This window comes from Melospiza georgiana, chromosome Z (assembly GCF_028018845.1).
Source record: "Melospiza georgiana isolate bMelGeo1 chromosome Z, bMelGeo1.pri, whole genome shotgun sequence".
Classification (NCBI taxonomy): Eukaryota; Metazoa; Chordata; class Aves; order Passeriformes; family Passerellidae; genus Melospiza; species Melospiza georgiana.
In genome coordinates this window covers 34219566-34240840 of record NC_080465.1, presented here as the reverse complement: position 1 = coordinate 34240840, position 21275 = coordinate 34219566, and the positions used below count along the sequence as shown (strand labels likewise).

The 21275-nt window shown below is 38.0% G+C and overlaps 1 protein-coding gene across 1 annotated transcript in view; it reads left to right on the top strand.

The window, feature by feature from the left end:
- The window catches only part of CCDC171 (coiled-coil domain containing 171), a 153982-nt gene that overhangs the window by 114046 nt on the left and 18661 nt on the right, over window positions 1-21275 (top strand). The window contains exon 24 of the mRNA XM_058044445.1: window positions 17590-17745. Within this exon, the coding sequence (XP_057900428.1) occupies window positions 17590-17745 (156 nt within the window). The remainder of the gene's footprint in view (window positions 1-17589; window positions 17746-21275) is intronic.

The following is a 21275-nucleotide window of genomic DNA, read 5'->3' as shown; positions in this document are numbered from 1 at the left end:
TACTAGTTGAACACAGAAAAGACCTGGGAAAAGGATCTGGGAGTGCTGGTTGACAGTGGCTTCATACAAGCCAGCAGTGCCCAGGTGGCCAAGAAGGCCAATGGCATCCTGGCCTGGATCAGCAACAGTGTGGCCAGCAGGGCCAGGGCAGGGATTGTCCCCCTGTACTCAGCACTGGTGGAGCCACATCTCAAGTGCTGTGTCCAGTTCTGGGCCCCTCCCTCACTCACTACCCGACAGACATTGAGAGGCTGGAGCATGTCCAGAGAAGGGCAACAGAGCTGGAGAAGGGTCTGGAGCACAACTCCTATGACGAGTAGCTGAAGGAGCTGGTGTTGTGTAGCTTGGGAAAAAGGAGGCTCAGAGGATTCCTGTCCTGATTTAAAGGACAGGTGTCTGTCAAGGAAGGTGAGAAACTCCCTTTGAATGGAAAATCTAACCCCATTCCCTCCAAATTATTACAACTTTGAAATTACGGGGCTTTCAGGCGAAGATATAGAAAAAGGAATAACAGTTCTTTATTACGGTATGTGTGTGTGTATAACAAGACAAACCAGCAGCAGCAGCTCGGCGCTGACAGCAGCAGAGCCCAGAGCCGCTCCCGGCCCTCTCTGGGCCGCAGGCGCCTTCCCCGCCGGCGCAGTTCCGCTCGCAGCCAGCAGGGGCGCTGCTGGCTCCCGGCGGGCAGGGCGGGTGCGGGGACTGCCCGCGGCTGCAGGGGGCGCTGTGCGTGAGCCCGGTGCTCCCCTCATGTGGGCAATGGCGGGCAGGCCGGCGAACGGGGCTTCCTTCAGAAACCCCACTGGCCGCCGAGCCCAGTGCCCCTCTGGATGGCAAAATGAACTGCAGCAGACCCTCAGAGCAGCCAGCTGGAACAGCAGACGCAGCCAGTGGCCACACCTAGGGTGGCCACCAAAGACTCCAAAACAAAGACTCCAGAGCCTTGGCAGGAGCTGCAGAAGCCCTGGCGAACATGGAGTATCAGGTTAAGGTGCAGCAAAAAACCCAAAGCAGTGGCAGAAAACAGCAGAGCTGGGCAGCATCAGAAACCAACAGGGCTGGGGAAGGGCAGGCAGGTTGCTGCAGGCAGGTGCTACAAGCCTCCAGGGAAGTCTCCCTCCAGGAAATGATTGGGTCCCCTTCCCAGTGAGGTCAGATGTTAGAAAGCTCCCAGTTCAACAGTTGCTCTTGTAAGTGGACCCTCACCCATGAAAAGGAGATGTAGTGAAAGACAAAAGGTCTGCAGAGGCAGCGAATCCTCTGGCCTAACAGCCCGGCACAGAAATCGTACGCTCGGGAGAGAGAGAGTGGGAGCGAGGCAGGAGCCCAGCCCCTCACCCCCAGCCACAATCTCGTGGTCTCTCTGCACTTCCCAAGAGAGACCCCCTCAGCCAAGAGACAGCAGCAAACTGCACCCTTCCCTCTCCTCTTCCTCCCAGCCACATCCTTTGTCTCTTAACTATTCTCATTAACATCTCATAGGCAACAAATGGGAGACAATTTCATGAGAGAAATTAAAAAAAACAAAACGTCTTAACCTCCAGCAACTCATTGCTCTCCACAGCTACCTGAAAGGAAGTTATAGTCAGGTTGTAGTCAGTCTCTTCTCCCAGGCAACTAGCAACAGGACAAGAGGATATAGGCTCCAACTGTGCCTGTGGAGTTTCATGTTGGACAACAGAAAGGTGGTAAGGCATTGGAATGGACTTACCAGGAATATGGTAGAATCACCATCTTTGGAGGCGTTCAAGGAACAGCTGGATGTGGGTCTTGGTGCTATGGTTTGTTGGTGTGGTGGTGTTCAGTCAAGGGTTGATGATCTTGGAGGCCTTTTCCAGCAATACCAATTCTGTGATTTTCTTCTCCAGGTGGGTTTGAGATGGTTAAGTTTTCACTTTGTCTTGCCTCTGTTTTTGTCTGTCTCTGCTACGCGCTCTCTGCTGCCTGTCTGTGTGTCCTCTCTGCATGCTCCCCACTGCACGCATGCACTCCTGGCTATGCACTTGCTGCTGTGTGCACGCTGACCACGTGCACCCACTCTTGCTTTCCCTCTCCCTGCTCTCTCTGCACTGCGGATTCTGGAGCTTTCCTTCAGTCAGTCTCTATGTGCTACACTGCCTGGGCCTCTCTCTCTCTTCTGCTTCCTGTGCCTCTTTCCCACTCTGTCTTCCTTGCTCTGAATCAGTCTTTCTGTCCCTCCTGCCCCTCTGCCTCTCCCTTCCACCTGCCCTGTCTTGCTCCCTCTATTTTCAGCATGTATCCATCCGTTCGTGCAGGTTTAGGAAGTCAACATGGGATTTATATGTACTTCTTTGCCATTCTTAGGTGTTTTGAGGTCATTTAAAATGAAAAGTGCAGTAATAAAATGAAGGCTTATAGTTTTAGAAGTAATACAGTCAAGTACTGACATATATTCAGTGTTAGCATTAATCACTATAAATTTACGACGAAGTAGGTTTTTTCCATTTATGCATTCATGCATGATTTAGTCATGCATTATATAATTGTGCTGTAGGTCCACTTTTTCTAATTAATTGGACAAACATAAATGTAGTTTTAGGAGCTTCCTAATTTGTATTTTTTTTCACTTGTTTATTAATTTTAGATTTATGCTTGATAGATTAGATGGTGAAAGATATGCATAATTCTGCTGATAATTTTCCTCCAAATAATAAACACTTTCTCATTTGTGTGTTCACTTGTCAATAAAAAAGTTCTTACCAAATTGAGGAAGCAAGTGATTTCAAAGGTAACATTATAATTCTGTCATCAGATCTTATCCTGTGCATAGGGCTTGTCTTTCAAACATAAATCAATTCTGGTAAGAGGATTTAATGAGCTGAATTAATCGTAGAGCAGCTGCTTAAAAACAATATTACTAGTATTTTAAATCTTGTACTTTTGTTTTAAATTTTTTTTTCTTTTATTAACATGGCTGTTAAAAAGAAAATTATCTTAATACTTCAGAAAGAAGAAATGGTTTCTAGAGTCTTAAAGATGCATCATGCACACTCTTGTAGTGTTTTATTTTTATTTACATTTATTACTTTTAATTTTACACTGTTTCACCAGAGAAGGAACTATCAATTGAATTATAGAGGCCAGAATGCTGCCTCCTCTGGTATCACATTGCTGTTTCTTGTCAAGTAAAACTGGGTCTTCATTGTCCAGGAGTTTAGCAGCTGCTATCAGCTGGGCTGCCCTCCCATCTCCAAAAGGACTAATTTTTTCTTTTGCTTGCCAAAAGGACTACTCTCATACCTAGTGTCAAAATGTGGTGCTTCTGGACTGACCACAAGGCTGTCTAAAATACACTGTTTAAAGAGAAAAGTGATTCTTTATTACGCTACTTTACACTTTCATTTTGAGTTGAAGTACTCATAAATAAGTAAATGTTTTAAAAGCATTAGAGTGGGGCAACGCTTCTTGCAAACCTAACCTATTGCTATCATCAATCTAGGAAAATAAAGTTGGTGTAGGACTTTAGCAATGATTGACATCCAAGTAAAGTCTGAATAACCAGGCTGAAGAGATGTAAAGTGGAGAACTCTAATTTAACCTTCATGAAAGAGTTCAGCTGGTATCTGGGGTCATGTCTCCAGATATGTTGTATCATGCTGCTAAATATTTGGAAGCCATTTTACCATAATTCTGTATAATTAGTTTAAGACATAAGAATAATGTATATTAGGAAAATATTGTTTAATATGCTAAAAAATGAGATCTCTTCTAACTGCCAGTGATGTTGGAAATTTTCCTTCTATAATTTGAATTTCACACTGTTTCTCCATTCCACCACTTAACTGCTCAGCTTCCTTTCCTCTTCACAGCATTTCTGTTAGCAGTCTTTTTTTCCTTTCCCATACAGGCCCTCTCTCCTTCCCTTTTTTCTCTGCTCCTTACCATTAGCCTCTTTCCCTCACTTTTTCAGTCACCCTAGCACTTCTTTATTTCTTCAGTTGCCTTTCTTCATCCTACTAAATTAGGACAGATTATATGAAGAACCTTCTCAGAGGGTGTTGTAGTTAGCTGGAACACTCTTGCACTCCAGCCCTGCTAAGTCTTGGCCTTAGGGACCATAAATATCAAAGTCAGTGTCTGTAATCACCAATTAATCAATTACTGAAAACTCTCTTTGTGCCTGTACTAACTCTTGTCCAGCCCCTTTTGTAAGCACTACCAGTTTTGCAAAAACTGCAGCTAAGATGATGATTTTCATTATTATCTTGAATGCCAAAGTTAGTATATAATCATTTAGCCTTTCAGTAACCTTTCTCAATGGAAGTTTTACTTTTTTGGCCTTATCAAGCAATCATGTCACTATCTGTCTTTGTCAACTTAGACTCTTTCATATATTTATATCTGTTGCATGTGGGTGATGTCTTAGGAATTACCTGTGCTAATATGCAAAAAAGCTCTTTAAGAACTGTGTAAAATACAATCTTAATTGACTAAGTTTATTTATTTAGTTTTGCTTCTGCTTGTAATCCTGAATTATTTTTTCACCTGGCTACCAGGTTGCTGCATGTTTTAGCAGGAGGCATCTTTCCTGTTTACTAGTCAATGTCCTTTCATGAGAAAAATTACTCTAGAGTCATGGTGATCCCAATATGTATCCAGAGCTGCCTCAGTCAATAAGAGCAGACTCCTAATAGATGTAATTGAAAAATAAAGCATCATTTTATCACAGATGATATCAAATATAGTTCTCATAACACCTTGTTAGGCAGATATTTTTACTTCAGAAATCCTGTCTTTCAGAACTGCATGTGTTTGTCTGTGCACAGCATCTTCAGAAAAGGAGTAGTTTTCACAGATAGCAACAGTGTAAATTTGACTCATTTTTAGAGAGTGTGTACTGTGTACTATTGCGATGCAGACAAGTCCATTAAGAAGCATAGATATTTAATTGTTGGTAATCATGTGGGTTACAAATTAAATTCATGAAGTGAAGACCATGAATGATTGGAATTGTCTGGAGTCTTACATTTTTTGTACTGGGTCTTTTAATTTCAAAAACTAAAAAAATGCTGAGCAAGTGAGCCTAAACAATAGAACTTCATAAGACAATAGACTATATTACACAAATGTTTAAGTAACAGAAACAGAATCAGACCATTTTCTGTTCTTACATTAAAAAAAACCTTCTTGCTGAAATGCTGAGACTTGTTTAGTCTTTTTTTTTGCTTAACTGCTTAGTAGTCCATTATTATAAAACATGTCTTCTTGTTATTCTTATCAATTGTTTACAGAGGAAGAAGAAATTATTAAATATTACACTATATTAGTACAAGAATTTTGTAATGGAATCACAGGAGACATTGCTGCCCAGATACTGTATTTTGGTGGACCTTGTAGTTAAAGACCTGGGAGAGGAAGGGTTATCCACAACTTGAGTGAGTTTATTATGGCTTAGTGATTTGCTGATTGATTTCATTTGCTGTCAGTTAAGGCTCTCTTAATGTCAAGCTTTCTTTGCATAATGCCTTGAAATAAAGACTGATGAAGATTTTTCAGATTGATGCTGCTTATATAAACTGACCCTGATTTGCCCTTCTGCATGACAATATAAGTGACAGGAGTTAGACAAAAATATAGTAGTGAATATGCAACTTAAGGATTATACGGTAAATCTTTCAGAATATAAAACTTGGCATAAAAAACAGGCTGTTCTCTTATTACCCCATTTATCATGTATTGGAGAAGTAGACTGGGGTAGCAATACAACTGAGGTAAAATTTGAAGACAGTAAGTTTTGAAAGGATTGAAAGTTAAACAGTTTTGTTTTACCAGATCCTAACAATTGGTCACGAATTAATTTTGGTGGGGGGTTTTGTTGAGAATTTTGGTGGTGTTTTGTCGTTAGTGGTTTTTTGGGGGTTTTTTTGGTAGAAAGGGTTGTATAAATTTTGGCTTATATATCCACATATGTTATTACCTGCAAATTTTTTTTTACATTATTATTTTGCAGTAATCATAACGAGTTATTTTGAAGCTGCTGTCTTGATTTTTCATTTACTGAATTGATTGCTTGTCTAGTGACATGTGTTGGTAGTATCCTAGGATCACAAACTCCAACATTATATTGGACTGCGAAAACCACAAATTCTTGGATTCGTAACATCTGTGCTATAGGTGGCCAGGACTAATGTGTTTTAAATAGGGCACTCAGTACTTGTCCATTGCAGTACCCAATTTCATTATATGATTTTAGAACTCTCCCTTCATTATGGTCTTGTCTCTCATCTTTGAACTCTCCCTGTTAAATGCAAAAGGTGGTAAGAAATTAGTGGGTGAGGAGGGAATGGAGACAGCTGGAGAGTGCTCTAATTAATGGAAATAAGCTGAATGTGTAACTGTTGTGTAAATCTGAATAATAAGGATACACAGACTGTATGTTGGCAAGTTTATATGTAAAGGATTGGATCTTCTATGTCTTTTAAGAAGATAATATCCATGGAATGATAAAATTTTGTTTATCCTCCTGGAACTTTGATAGAACTTGAGATTCCTCTGGATTGCTTCAACATCAGGATTTTTTTGGTAAAAGAGCAGTTCTAAACTAAAGATTGGGAGAGAAGAATAATCCCTACCACCTGTGTGGACAAATTTATGATGTACATTTAATGCCTGAGGACTATTTTAGTTCTAATTTCTCTCTGTTAAGTGGCAGATTGTTTGTTCTTTTCCACTACCAGCACCCATTGGTGGATCCCCCTCTTTCTCTTCATCTTAATTGAAAAATACTAAAGGGAGAGACCTGCCATTGACACAGTGTATAGTGCTAGACTTTCCCTCCATGCAGTTTTCCAATCTCAGATATTTTTGTTTTTTGGTTAATAGTGTGCAAGCAAAAAGTTACAAGTTGAAGTTTATATCCTCAAGTTTTTACACATGCTTCCAAAGACCACAGGACTGGGTTTTGAGCAGAGATTCCCCTACATGACAAAATGTGATGTTTGACTGGACCTTGGAAAAGGTCACTGTCCTAGATGCTCAATTTTTTCTGTCTTATTCCACATGAGACTTGCCACAAATTTTACTCCTTTGAGATATGGACTGTGGGATTGAATAAATCTTTTATGCCTAGAGGGCACATAGAATAGCAGTAAGCTGGTTGTCCCTACTTAGATTTGGCAGGGAAAAGGACAAAAAATAATAAGAGTATAAGAAGCAGTGCTAAAATGTCTCCAGCTTTCCCAGGCTTCACCATTGTAATTGACAGATGTTCTGAAAATGGTAGAAATCATCTATAGTTTCTGGAGTTTGTAAGCTATGGAAGTGATTTCTCTGTTACCAACATTCATAGGCACAATTACTCATACATTACCTTCCTGCAAGTAGTGGCCCTACTCTGAAAAATGGATAAAAGAAATAGTGGTGAATTAACATCAGAAATAGTTCGAAAAATGCTACTCTCTCAGCTCTTTTTAAGTTAGGATGGCCTAAGTTAATTTAGGCCTTTCAGTTAGGATCCATGGATAAGAGCCATCTGCTTTTGTTTATCCACCATTAAGGTCACCACTCAAGTACATGATACTGTGATGCCAGTCATTACCAAATTCAGTAGAAAGATTAGAAAGGGCCTTCTCAATCTCATTACAACCCCCCATGATATGGGATGTTTTACTTCTGATTCTATTACTGAAGGATACTTTATGCTTTCTAGGCAGACTTACCTCAACATTGCCTATCCTCCTTAGTTTTCTCCTTACATAGTTGCTATAAGCATCCAGTTTTATAAATAGAATTCAGAAAGTCACTTTATATCTTATGCTTCTAAGGAATTGGATCTAGTTGTTGACTCTTGGCCAGACCAGGGAAATGGCCTTACTTGCCAGGCTCCCAACCTAATAATCCAAATCACATTCTGCAGTCTTATCATAAGTTCCCACTTACTGAAAAGGCACTTGGTGCATTTGCTGAAGACAAAGCAGAAAGTCATGTCTTCCAAAATAAGAGCTCTACCATCAGAAAAGTTGGTGTCTTCTTCTCTTTTGTTAAGGAAACTTCCCGGTCTGGCCATTCATGAGACTCTGGCAGAGACAGTTCCCAACGTCAGAGGCTTTCACTGTTGGGAGTGAAGCCCTTCACAGTGGGTGGCTCCAGCGAGCTGATGGGTGCCCTGCTTGACTCCTCACACAGCCCACCCTCACCTGCACTCACAGCAGTTTCCTCGCAGCTCCCAGGTGTCCCATAGCAGTGTCTCACGTGTCTCAGTCCATAAAGCCATTTATTCACAGTGCAGTAACACAGAAACAGCTCGAGCTGGTCCCTCTGGGCAAGACCCCCAGCAAAGGAGCCCCAGATCTTGTACAGCCTCAGTCTCCCCGCATGCAAGTCTTGCTCTTCCTCCTGAGTCATTAGCTTCTGTCCCCGCTCTCTGTTTCCATCCACCTAGATGATGTCACCAATCTTCATCTCCTTTGTTATCCCAAAGGTAGGCAATTCCCAGCTCCTGATGTGTCTGTCACCATCCATTCACCTGGCTGCTGTCATCCATATTCATACTCCTTGTTATCCTGAAATTTGGCAGTTCACAGGCTCCCACCCAGAGCTCAGATTACATCTCAATCTGTGGCTTGCTTGTCCAGCTACCTGGGCCAGATGTATCACCCAGCTCTTTCAACCAAAGTTGCTGTTGTTCTAAGTGAAAAAAGCATTCTTACTTAGATTCTTGACCTCAGAGGCCAGACTTCAGTATAGGGGAGTCTCATTCATCCATCCACCGATTTTTAGCTTGTGTTGGTTGGGATATATACCTTTCTGAGCTAAGCTAATCTCTCACATGACAAAGGGCAAAAAGACAGACAAACACAATCACTTTTTCCCAACAAGAGTTTTCTTCAGCTGTAAACCCATTGTTTTAGAACTAAATATTCAGAGATGATAGGGATGATTTTATTTGATCTTCCTCAGATTATAGTGGTTAAAAGCAAACTTTGTGAAAAAATATTTTATTTATATAATACTAACCTTTAAGGATAGCAAATTTTCAAGCTTAGTGATGATGCTCCTTCTGTCAGACATTTACTTTGGAAAGAGGGTTGCTAATGTCTGTGCTCATTGTGAGATTTGGTATTAGGTATACTGTGTTTAAATTTCCTCCTCATCTTTTGGAACAAAAGCTGTTGTCACTGAAATTTCTAATAAAACATTTTCATAGCATAAATAACTCTTGAAAGCAAATGGATTACTGCTTTTTCCTGTACTGCCATCATGAATTTGTGTAATTAATTGGAAGCCAAAGTGAAAAACTTAATTTGTGATCCAACCAAACAGGTATACTTCAGAATTTCCTTGCAAAACTACAAAATATTGCTTTATGTAGGATTAAATACTTTTGTTGAATTAAAATTCAGTGCTACCATGAGCATTCTTAAGAAAAACAGAAGAAATGAAGCAAGTGTTTCATATAACTTTGCACAGTTTTCTAGCCCCTAGGCTCTTTAGACTTGGGCATTCACCTAAAATCTGGTACAGGGATTAGGACTCAGTAGTGAGTATTAATGTGTGAGCCATACAATCACAGTTGTCATATTGACTAAACCTGCTGGAAGAGACCTTGGTCTCTCTTAGTAAATGGCAACTAGATCATATACTATGCTCAGCTTTTTGTGTGGAAAATAAAAAGTGGATGCATTTCCCCTTTCTATCCTTATGTAAAATATTTAATTCACTTTGAAAATGTTTTAATATACAATTTTAAAGCTGCTTCTTGTGGCCAGAAGGGAATAATCTATAGTACTTCATACTCTAGCCAAAATATTTAAGGAAATATCTGTATGATCTCAGATTATTTCTCTTGGAGTCAGCAACAGGCTTTTTCTACAGCAGTTAAAACTAAGTATTTTTTTCGCAAACATATTTCTTTTCTAAAAGTAACTGAAATCAGTCTTAGTTAAGAGAGTACTATTTAAAACCAATGAAAAATAATATTCTAATTTTCAGTAAACTACTATCTTAGCAAATAGTTGAATTAATTACTTATGAAGGACAGTTTGTAGACAGCATTTCAAACAGCAGAAGAGTTTTTCAGATCTCATATTTACCTCACATTTACATTCCATGTGAAGTTGTTTTAGATTTTTCTACTTCACAATCTGATAGCTTAACATCTGCTTCTGTCCCGTCCTTGAAATGTTCCACACATTCACCCATAGTAAATCCATAGATTTTAGGCAATTAAGGCTTAGTGTTTAGGTAACATTTATTTATAAAAATGGGTTTGTTTATATAAGATATCCATATGTAAGATATGAGGAATAATATGTCATTTTAAGGAATGAGAAAATGAGACTATGCTTTTTAAAATTTATTTTAGTAACATATATTCGGTTTTGGGAAACAGAATTCTATACTTCAACATTTGTATGGTTTTTTCTGGTTCCAAGATGTCACTTCAATAGGCCAAAGGCAATACCATCGAGTTTCAGACAATTTGTACTTTACTTGACATTTCACGTGAATTTTGATGGGAAGTTTTGCTCTCTTCTTTCCCTCAACACTGATTGTGTGATTGGATACCATTGTGTTTTGTAGTAAGACTGCATCCGGACTTTTCTGTAGTAACTGTTGCTGTTTGTCTCTTCTCATCAGTGATAATGCATTATGCTTGCATTAGGTAGATTTTCATGCTCACTTAAAATGTAGGCTTTATAGTAGTGTCAGTGACTACCCTTCTCTCTTTCATCCCTGTCTAGAATATACACTGCAAAAGAAGCTGATATACACTGAGAAGAAGACAGGATACCAGCCTGAAACTTCTTTCAGTTTCCATTTCTTTCTCCCTAAAGTCACTTCCTTGAAAAATTCTAACCTTTCTTCACAAACTTACATATTCATTTTGAATCAAGACTCTAAGAGGATGGGAAGAGTGGTAGCATTTTCCCCATTTGTAGTTTAAACTACAAATTCTTTGGGGCCAGAATTGTTTCTCCTTTACATTTTGCATGCGACTATGCTTGACTTTGTGCAATAGACAGTGAGAATGGTCTTTGCATATAAAGACCAGGTCTTATTGGCCTTTAAAAACTGGTATTTCCTCAATTTTGTGAAGGGACAATTTTCTTGCTTATTCTGGAGTTATTTCTAAATAATCAATGCTGCAGGTAGCTAGCTCCTTGGCTATAAAATTCTCAGGATGCTTTCTGCCTGGTCATACCAACTAAACACATTTGTCTTAATTTATCAGTTTCTAAAAGATTGAGGTAATTTCTGAAAGTCTTACACTTTGGAATAATTTTCATGGCAATTGTTGTTATGCTCATCCACTGTGGTTTCCAGTAGAAGCACTTTCTCTAGCGTCGCTGTCAATTTCAATGCTCTCTTTCAATTTTCTTGTAGGAAGTCATGTCATTACCTCTTGCAGAGAATCTAGCCTTTTATTTAGAGCTTCATTCCCTTGGGTTATCTGCTGAGACCTACAGGGTAAAGTAATTGTTATTGAAGCGAAGGGGATAGAGTTAGGCCCCGTGTGTGGCACTGAGTCAGCTTTTGTTGGGGGAAAAAAAAAGTTGTAACAAAACTGACCTGCTTTTTGGCACATTTAAATTGTGCATGCCACGCTTGAATGGAACTGAACAAAAAGTTTAGTGTTGAAATGAGATACAAGGAGAATAGATCATTAAAGAAGTGCCAAACAGCTGCAAAAGTGCAATTTTGCTGAATGCAGTTTCCCTTGAGGTTTTTTCCCCCCATTCCAGAGAAGCTGCTGTATTTATATCCTTCACTGATGCCACTAGATGTTTTGTACTATGGGTCAAGGCAGCCACGATGGATTTTCAAATGCTCAAATGTATGGGGAAAATTTATTGCAATAATTTCATCTCAAAATATAGCTCTCTTAAAGATATAATAATTATCCTGAAATCTTGTTTCTGAAAACAAAAACTAATTGATGTATGTTTTGTTTTTTGGACTCATTTTAATGAATCTTATGTATGTTAGTTCAAAGCAAGGCAGTAATGATACACATACAGAACCCCACTCCATGGAGTTTTGTTTTCTGCCAGTTGTTGTTGCCTGAATTCCAGTTCAGCCAAACTCTGTACCAGGAATGAAATTCTCAGTCTTTTCAGATTCTTGTGTAAGTAGTTTGTTAATTTAGTTAGCCAGTGTTAATCTTTCATTCTTATGAAGTTCATTCATTATTCCCTCTCTTGTTCTTTTTTATCTTTTTGTATACATAGTCCTGTGGTAATTTGCTATGTGCTAACACTGTTTAGTTGAATAATTCTTGAAAGAAGGGCCAAGCAGTCAAACATGAATTACAACTTTTCTGTATGTCTCTGGTTTTTAAAGTATGTTATATAAAGTAGATGGCCTTTTATTCTGACTGCTCCATCTGATGTTACAAAGTCAATGCTTATATTGTCAGGCTGTTATTCTTTTTGACACCTTTTAATAAGCATCATTTCAGCACAGTAAACCTTCCTTTAGGTTTATTTCTTTCGAACATGAGATGCAGTTCTAGGATAACAGCATGCCAAATAAGTCCTGAGATAATATAATAGCACTGATATGAAAATAAAGAAACTGATTTTTAATAAGTTAGTATTTTATTTATAACTTTAGAATAGTGGAAAACTTTATATGGAAATTTTCATTAACTACAATTTGTAACTCATAATCCATATAATTTTTTTAAACTCTGTTCTCAATATCCAAACACTAAGCACAAGGGAGACAACATGTTTAGTGTTTTAGGTGGGAATTTAAAAGGCCATTTTTATAATGTATGATAAATACATTAACACTTTGATGAGAAGTCTTCTGCTAATTTGCGTATGCTGATCTCTATTTCTTGTTGTATGTTTCTACTATAACTTCAATGAGAACAGCTAAAGTTTGAATAACCTTTGAATTTCAGAAATTAATTTTTTAAAAAGATTGGTTTTCTTTTTGTGTTTCCAATTTCTTGAAGATTGTTGTGTAATTTGTCAGTATTAGCCATTTTTCACTTTAAATAAAGTATTTCAGATGAAATAATACTTGAAATAAAGTACTGGAGATTGAAGTCTTTCAGTCTTGTAGATTTACAGGCAGCAATACATGCAAATGCAGTTTTATGGCATCTGTAGCACCATCCACCTGAAAATTACTGGCTATAGAAATGGTGTACAGAATTAGACAGTGACTGGTTATTCAAAAGTGCATGCATGGGCTGTTACAAAACATGGGTTTACATGTCCCCTGGAGAACTGTCCAAAGCTCAAGTGTTTTCAGTCCTTTTAAAGATTAATATAGGGAAAGAAGGCGTGACTTAAATGTTGCTCTTTTGCTCTGATGTTCACTGGTTTGTAGCTTATAAACAGCATCAACTTAGTTAATTTTATTTTTCTCTCAACTTCGGTTTCTCTTCCTCACCGACTTGTAGCCAAAGCCAAAACTTTTTATGCATACCCTCATATATTACAGATGAGACCTCTCTGAAAGGTCATAAAGGCCTTCTTCCACTCAAAATCTTCAGAGGCCTTTTTTCTAATTGAGTAAAGATCTAAAGTTTAAAATACTTAGTTCCCTTATGATGTGACCTGATTTAAAAAAAAAAAACAAACTGATTTTGATCTCAAAGACAGTTAAAGTCTTAGGGACTCCTAAGACTCTCCCTCTTAGGGGTTTTCTGGATAGGGATACTGTTTTACAGCTACTGTTCAGTAGCTGTAAAAAAAGAGATTGTCAGAAGTATTTAGACTTAAAATAATCTGTCCATTGAAAGTTATACTTGAAAAGATAATTTGGGCACTTTTGTACATTTTCTCCCTGGTCCAACATCTTCAGCCTAAAAGCATCCTTTTTCCATGCCAACTCTAAGAATATAGTTTTATCTTGTGACTTGTAGCCAGTTACCTGGGAATTCATGCCTCTGAAGTTTTCATGAAGCTGCCTGTGTCTTGTCTTAGTGCTGGAGCACAGGTCTCCTCTCACAGACACTTTTGGATTAAAAGCACTCCTACCATTTGCTTCTGCCATATCAGTACTATGTGACATAGGATGTTGATGTCATAATTGATATTGACATCCTCTATACATTAAAACATTGAGTGGAGTGAAAAGAAAGGAAAGAGATTGCTGTAAAAAACCCATTCAGCATCTGATTATTTCTTCTTTTTGTTTTTGATTATTGTGAAGCAATTATGTACAATTTTTGCTCTTAAAATTGACAATCCTAGGTGAGTTTCAGTCACTGGATTTGTGTTCAGTCTCTAGGATGACTTTGTACTAACTGCTGCATTTGCTTGAGGTTGGAAGGAACCTCTGATGGTCCTTTGGTCCAAGCCCCTTGCAAAAGCAAGGAGGAACACCTAGCCCCAGTAATGTTTAAAATCAGTATTCTTCAACTCCACTGTTTCTGTGACCTCCTTAATTAAGTCTTCTCCCCCCTAACTTTCCTACAATTCTCATCTAAAAATGTTTTAGATTTCAGAATGAGTTGCAGTAATATTGGTTCCTGTAAGTCTGGGGATCACTATGTCTTGCCTTTCTGAACAGAAGTAATTTTCTGGTATGTGTTCTTGAAACATTTTGTGTGTAACTGAAGACAAATTTTTATTGTTTTATGGTCTGTTCTCAGTTTTAATGTCACACTATTACCAGCATATTCAAAATGAGAAGTGCTTGCTTAGATGCAGACCATGCAAAAGTGTACAAATGGCAAATTTTATGTTTTAAAAATTAATCAGGAGTGTTGCTGAAACATCATATTGTTATGTATACTTAAAAACTATATATATATATATCTTACTGCTATGTGTACTTAAAAACAAAAGAAAGCACTCATTAGGAGGAGTGGAAGAAATTTCTGCACAGCCAGATTTGCATTCTGGGAAATTCTGTCATCTGACTTTCTTGAACAGAAACAGTTTCCAGAGCTGCAGATATATTTGTATCTGTAAAGTTCAAATAGGGATCTCATTTGAAGTTCTGAACTCCTACACAGATACCTTTAAGGTGTAGGTGACGGATATTATAACTTGCATGTGGCTGGGTTCTATGCCCATTCCTTGTGTTTCAGGCTTAACCGTAACTTTTGAATTGTTGAAGACAGATCTCTCAATCTGTGACTGACATAAGTTTCTTAAAATCATTTGTGCGTTCCAGGGGCACATCTGAAAACCCAACATACTTGCCCTTCCCCAGATGGCATTTAGAATAAGTATTTTTCATGCTCATGCCACCCCTGGAAGTCCTAAAAATAATTTAGGCAAGAAAGGCCTAAACTAACTCTGACTCTTTGCTAGGGAGTTGGGATATACTGGAACGACTGTGTACAAATGGGTGCATAAATGCCATCTTCCACATTCATAAGGAACCATTAGTAACTGCAAAACTACTTTCTTCTGGACTAAAAAGAAATCTAAGCTATTAAAAAAATTGCTATGTGTGAAAATAAAAGTTTGCGAATACATTTTTTCCTAGATTTAAAATTTTAAAATTCATTAAATGAGAGAACAAATTAAATATCTGTGTAAGTCAGCAATGAATTAAAAATGCTGTTTCAGATAACTGCATGGCCTTAGAGTACCTGTGGAGATGTAGGATGAAGCTGTATGACTTAGCGGCTTCACTAGCTTTGTAGTAGCAGAGGTAAAAGGACGAAGTTAAGGAAATGTCTCTACATTCTAGTTCAGTGAAACCTTTAAATATCATGTGTGAAAGGAACACATGAGATTCTTTCTATGAGATATGAGACACAGCTTGTTATGTGTGGGATTTCAGCACATCAGGACTGATGTGCAGAGTCACTGAGACCACCCTTGGGGGGCTCGGAGGTCCTGAATGTTGCCAGAAGCGTCTGGTGGCTGGACTTTGATCCTGCACGGGAGACGACACCTGTATGAGGATGGGAGGATCTCACTGGGATAAATGATGAAGGGATAGGTTAATTATAGTGTGAAACACAGGTTTTAGAATCTCGGTACAGGGGGGTCTAGAAAAGTAAGATGGAGGAATTAGGGTGTGCCCTGTCCTTCTTCTTCTTCTTCTTGGCCTCCATCTTCTGTGGTGGTGGTGGCACTTTGGGATTGGTTCTTACTAGAGGTGCACTTGTCAATAAGGGTGAAAGGTATTGGGGAAAATAGGTAAATATCTTATACATAGTTTTGGGTATAAAGATAAGTGACCACCCCGGGGGCTCTCTGTGTGCTCATGGCTGGCTTGCTGTGCGGACCTCTGTCAGGCCGAGAGAAAATATTGTAGATAAAAACTAATAAACACTGAAGACTGAGAAAAAACCTGGAGACTCTTTTCGTCCTTTGGAGCGTGGGCTGTCCAAGGCCATCCCGAGCCTTTCCAGGCCATTGGAACAGCCGAGAACGGGACAGTTATGCAATGGGTCACAGGCCCAAGTAATAGTCCTATTTCAACACGTCTGATTTTTAATGTGTGGGCTGTTGCCATTTGAAGACTCTCAGGCAGTATTATGTGGCGTGAGATGTATCCCCACTCCTTCTTGGTATTGTTTCTGAATAGATGCAGCATTTTAGTTGTGTTGAATGTGAAATAAAAAAAATTAAAAGCAGGACTAGCGTTGACAGTGGCAGGCTTACAGAGCTATGTGAATACACTGTCAGGTTAGAACCATAGCATTTAAAACATTTTGGATATTTTTTTTTCTGATAAGAAAAGATAGGGTGGTGTTGACTTGCCATAGCAGTTTTCTACACTTAACAATAAAATAACCTGATAGATTTCAGTGGTTACCTTTATTCTGAAAAGCAGCAGTGTGTTTGAGAACAAGGAAAGGAAAACAGTTAAAAACAGTTAACTTAGTGAATGTCTGGTTGTTGTACCATAGTTTATAAGTCTGTACTACAGACATATTCAGAAAGCCAATTTCATTTTATCTGTTATATGTTCTTACAGTTGCAGCTTGCTATGGCTCATTTCAAAGGGGAAAACTGTAACTTACAAAATGTGATTAACCAGTTGTAAAGACCAATGATCTCAAAAGTGTTAGACTATTTAGAATATATAAAGTTACCACTATTGTCAAATCATTTGTTCTCTCTTGTGCTGATAACTTTATTATCAGTCTGATCAATATTACACAATTGGGACATTCTTACACTATATACGTGAAAACAATTATATTTTCCCTGCTATACTGTAATTAGATTATTTGCTTCCAGAGATCTGTAGCTTTACAGTATTTCTTTTGTTTCTGACAAATTAATTTTCTTAACATGAATTGGGAGGACTCATTTTGAAAGTATGAAAAATCACCTAAAATTGTGTAGTGATTCTTTATAAACAAACTGCATGTTCACTGAGTTTTGTAGTTAAATAAAATAAAAAATAGTATCAACTGTTCAGTGCAGTACTGCATGTTTGAAAATAGCTCACTTTGTAATGGGAGTACACAGTCATTTGCTTTTCCTCAAAGCTATCAATATTTCAGATTTTTGAAGAAGTACAAAATCTCATGTTCAACCTCTGCTTAAGTCCTTACTTACAACCTAAGTGCCTGGTTTACAACTTTTGTTTGATTTTTCCAATTAATAAAAATTAGATCTTCTCTAATGATGTATGCTACTTGGCATTTAAGTATAGCTTGTCTGGCACTAAAGTTTGCTTTACTTTTTAAAGGCTGTAATTCAAAGTTTCATGGAAGTCTACCAACTTGCAGTTTCCAGAGTTGAAATATTAGTGAGAGAAGCAGAATCTTTTCAGCTTGACACTGCAGCCCTTAAGTCCAGGCTCCAAACAGCTAGTCTTCACTTCATAAAAGGGACCTTACAAGTGGTAAGTCTTCTTTTCAAGCAATTTTTGTTTTACCAGTGTGGCTTCTTACGCAGCATCTCTCTTCATGCTGTATAGTTTTTGTAGGGGAAATACAGTAATATTTATGTATAAATGTAATAGAGCAATAAAACCAGTGTGAATAGAAACTTTTTCTGAAGAGAAATTGAATGGTAAAAGTTAACACAGGGTTTAATTTTTACTACTGTATCTTCTACAAGGACCTGTTCACATGCTAGAAAATTACACATTGTGAATTTTACCCGTACAGTAATAGTTGAACTTTGGACCTGAAGAATTTTACATCTAGAGATGTTGGATGTTAAACCAGAATGATATTAGCTTCATGTAATCAAAGTGTTTCTTAGGAGATCTGAATTATTTTTAGACAATTGTGGTTATGAATGATACTTCTCAGTAAATTTACAAAGTTAATTTCAAAACTAATTTCTGGTCTAAAAATATTGTTGCCCACAAACTGCTTGGATATGTTTAAGGGTAATAAGGTCAGCCTTCAGATTTGATATCTGTCTCTAGGGGAATTACTAAATGCAGATTTATTTGTGTCACACAGTCCGGAGGCCAGGCACATAAACTGTCATAAATATGTAGCCAAGTATCTCTGGAGTGAGACTGTGTAGGATGTGCAACACTCAGTGTATTTCTCCCTCATCTCTTCTTAGTTTTCCACAGAGGATAAAGGAGAAGGCTTTAGAGTTCATTTTATTGGTGGTGGTTGTTATTCTTCTTCTTCCCTTCCTACTGTCTTTTCTTTCAGTCTTGTGTAGTAAATGGCCATAAAGAAAATGAGTATTGTTTGTCTTTCTTTTTGAAACAGGAGACCTGTAAGAAGAGAGCTGTCACAATGCAAATGACACAAATACTGTAGCAAACATATAGGGAAAGGCTGTGACTGTGGCTTTGGCTTTGGTTGTTTCCAACAGAATTATATTAATTTCTCATCCTACTTCTAACAACACTATGGGAAATTACTGCAAATATAAACTCTATTAATCAATGCTGAATTTGAGTTTTAACATCTTGAGGTGACAATTGTTGAATGAAAACTTTGTTTACTCCTGATTACACAGCCTTTCTAAGAAATGAAATGACTTCACTGAAATTGCTTTTTTCCTCTTCCAACCAGACTCTTTTGATGTCTTCTGCTATGTTTATGTGTGTCCTGCTGAGCCTGTGCCCAATGTAATTGGACTTCTCCTTTGCCTGTTATGGTTGTTTTTGTTGATGACCACTTGTTTACTACAGATTGGGAAGTCTGCCAAACTTGCAGCAAGGTTTGCTTTCATTTGCATTGAGAGGGCTTTTAACAAAGATTATGCTAGTCCTGTCTGTGAAGGGCTTTGCAGTGGCCTGATACATTACAGTGAAAACCAGCTCTTGGATGTTTGTGTAAATGCAGTGTTTTTTAAGTAGTTTGTATCTGCATGCAGTGCCAATGTAAAGATTGCATTGTGGAGGGATCTCTTAGCCCTCTGGAGAGAACAGTAGTTCTTCCTTTAGATGAAGTTTAATTTGAATCTAGGCCTAAGCATTAATATGAAATGTTTTAAAATTTTAATGTAAAAGTGAAAACATTCAGAATGAGAGTCTCAAGTTGCCATGAAAAAGTGATTATGGTATATTTTGTAGTATCTGGGTTTTCTGTAAATTTGTCCCTAATATTTGTAAAAGTTGCATTAAGCATGAATTTTAATGACTTCAGGCATCACAGCTTTGCAGTGTGACTTAGATTTTAAACGTTGTAGTTGATACTGTTTTGGTTTGATTTTGAGGAAGTTCTGCACTGAATTGCTTTCTCTAGTGAAAAAAGTAGAACAGATTTTTTTCCTTATTTTAAATGAAAGGGAGCAATGACTTCTTGACTACATATGTGGTTTCAAAATTAGACTAGCTGTGTTAGTTTTAATTCACTGTCTTCAATCATATTTCCATTGCAGACAAAATTTTACATGGAGGCGGCAAACACAGCAGTTGGACTGTATTGGTTGCAGGCCTTTGTATGACATACGTTTATGTTTCCTGAAGAGTAACTACTGCTCAGTGCTGAAATACAGTTTTTAAATCTTACAGTTGTGTATCATGTGTGGACTCTCACTTTATCAAATTGGGATTTATCTCACATGTTGTGGCTGTTTCTTGAAGTCTTTTATGCTAGTCGCTTAAGGATCTTGCCCTGTCTTACAATGCATGCAAGTTTGGCCCATCCATGAACATTGATATTTTCCATGCTTATTGCTTTCCTAATTGACTGGTTTCTACTGAAATTTCGTAACTATGTCACCTTTCTTTCTGTTCACACCACTTCTGTCTTCTGCTGCTTTGGGTTTTGCTAATAATTTTAAAAACAAAATTGATGGCATGAGGCAAAATTGGTGATTCTAACTCTTCATCTTTTATCTCAGACTCCGAATTGACATCTCCATCCTCCAGTCCATTTCTAGTCCAAGCACTTTCCTTCTAGTCAATAGAGTTTAGATTCTGAGATTGCTATATGTGGTCATGCTAATGCCAACAGAGGGGAACGAGAAGGGATGTGATTATGATGGACAGAGGTGAGATGAACACTGGAAACATTGCTTATAGAGGAGAGAATTATGTAGGGAGAAGTGAAGTCAGTGGCAGAATGTCTCTGTAGTCTTCATTAGTGCCTAGTTATCTATCTGTCGTACTTGTCTTTGACGATTCTTACTCTGTGGAGAAAAAGGCCCTGTGCATTTTTAAATCTTGCAACTCTTTAAAATTCAGTATGGCTGAAAAACAGCTTAGGTTTTCTACCTGTCTTCCTTTCTTCTTCTTTCCTTCCTTCTGCTCCCCCGCCCTTCCTCCTCCCCTCTCCCTGCCCTCCCCCCCCACCTTTTTCTATTGTTCTCTGTTCCTGAGGGTTCTTGGTTGGCTGGTTTCAGTTTTTTTAACTTCTTCTGATTTTTTGTTTGTTACCAACTGCTTCTTAAATTTCCCTTACATTTCTAAAATGTCCCTTTTTTTTCTTCTATTAGGAAACTATCAACATTTTGTAATAGTCCTTCCTGCCTATTTCTTGTTTAGAAACATCCAGTAATACAAATATCATGAACTGGACTGTGCTGAATTCTACTGTCTTTATTAATTTTTATTCTTCTTCAGTTACATTGCTTTATTATTATACTTGCACATTCTTTCAGAGTTGCAGTAATAAGTAGACCTTGAACTGAGAGCTTAGAAGTGCTTTATTGTGCAGTAGTGCAGTCATAGGCAGTTTCTTTGTGGGTGCTGCATGGCAATGTGTCATCATATTTAGTCACATGGCAGGTATTTGAATCCATGGTATCCAAGGGGCTTTTGCTGCAAGTGCAGGGTTGCAGGGTGTGGATGCAGTGACACTCTCTTTTCCAGGGTGACTGGACACATTGAAGGAACTGTGAACAGAATTCAGTTAATTATAAAATGTTTTCAGAAAATCTTCTTGTAGCTTCCAGCCCAAAGATTTTATACCTGATGTCAGTACTTGTGTCAGAAGTTGAAGAATGTACAAT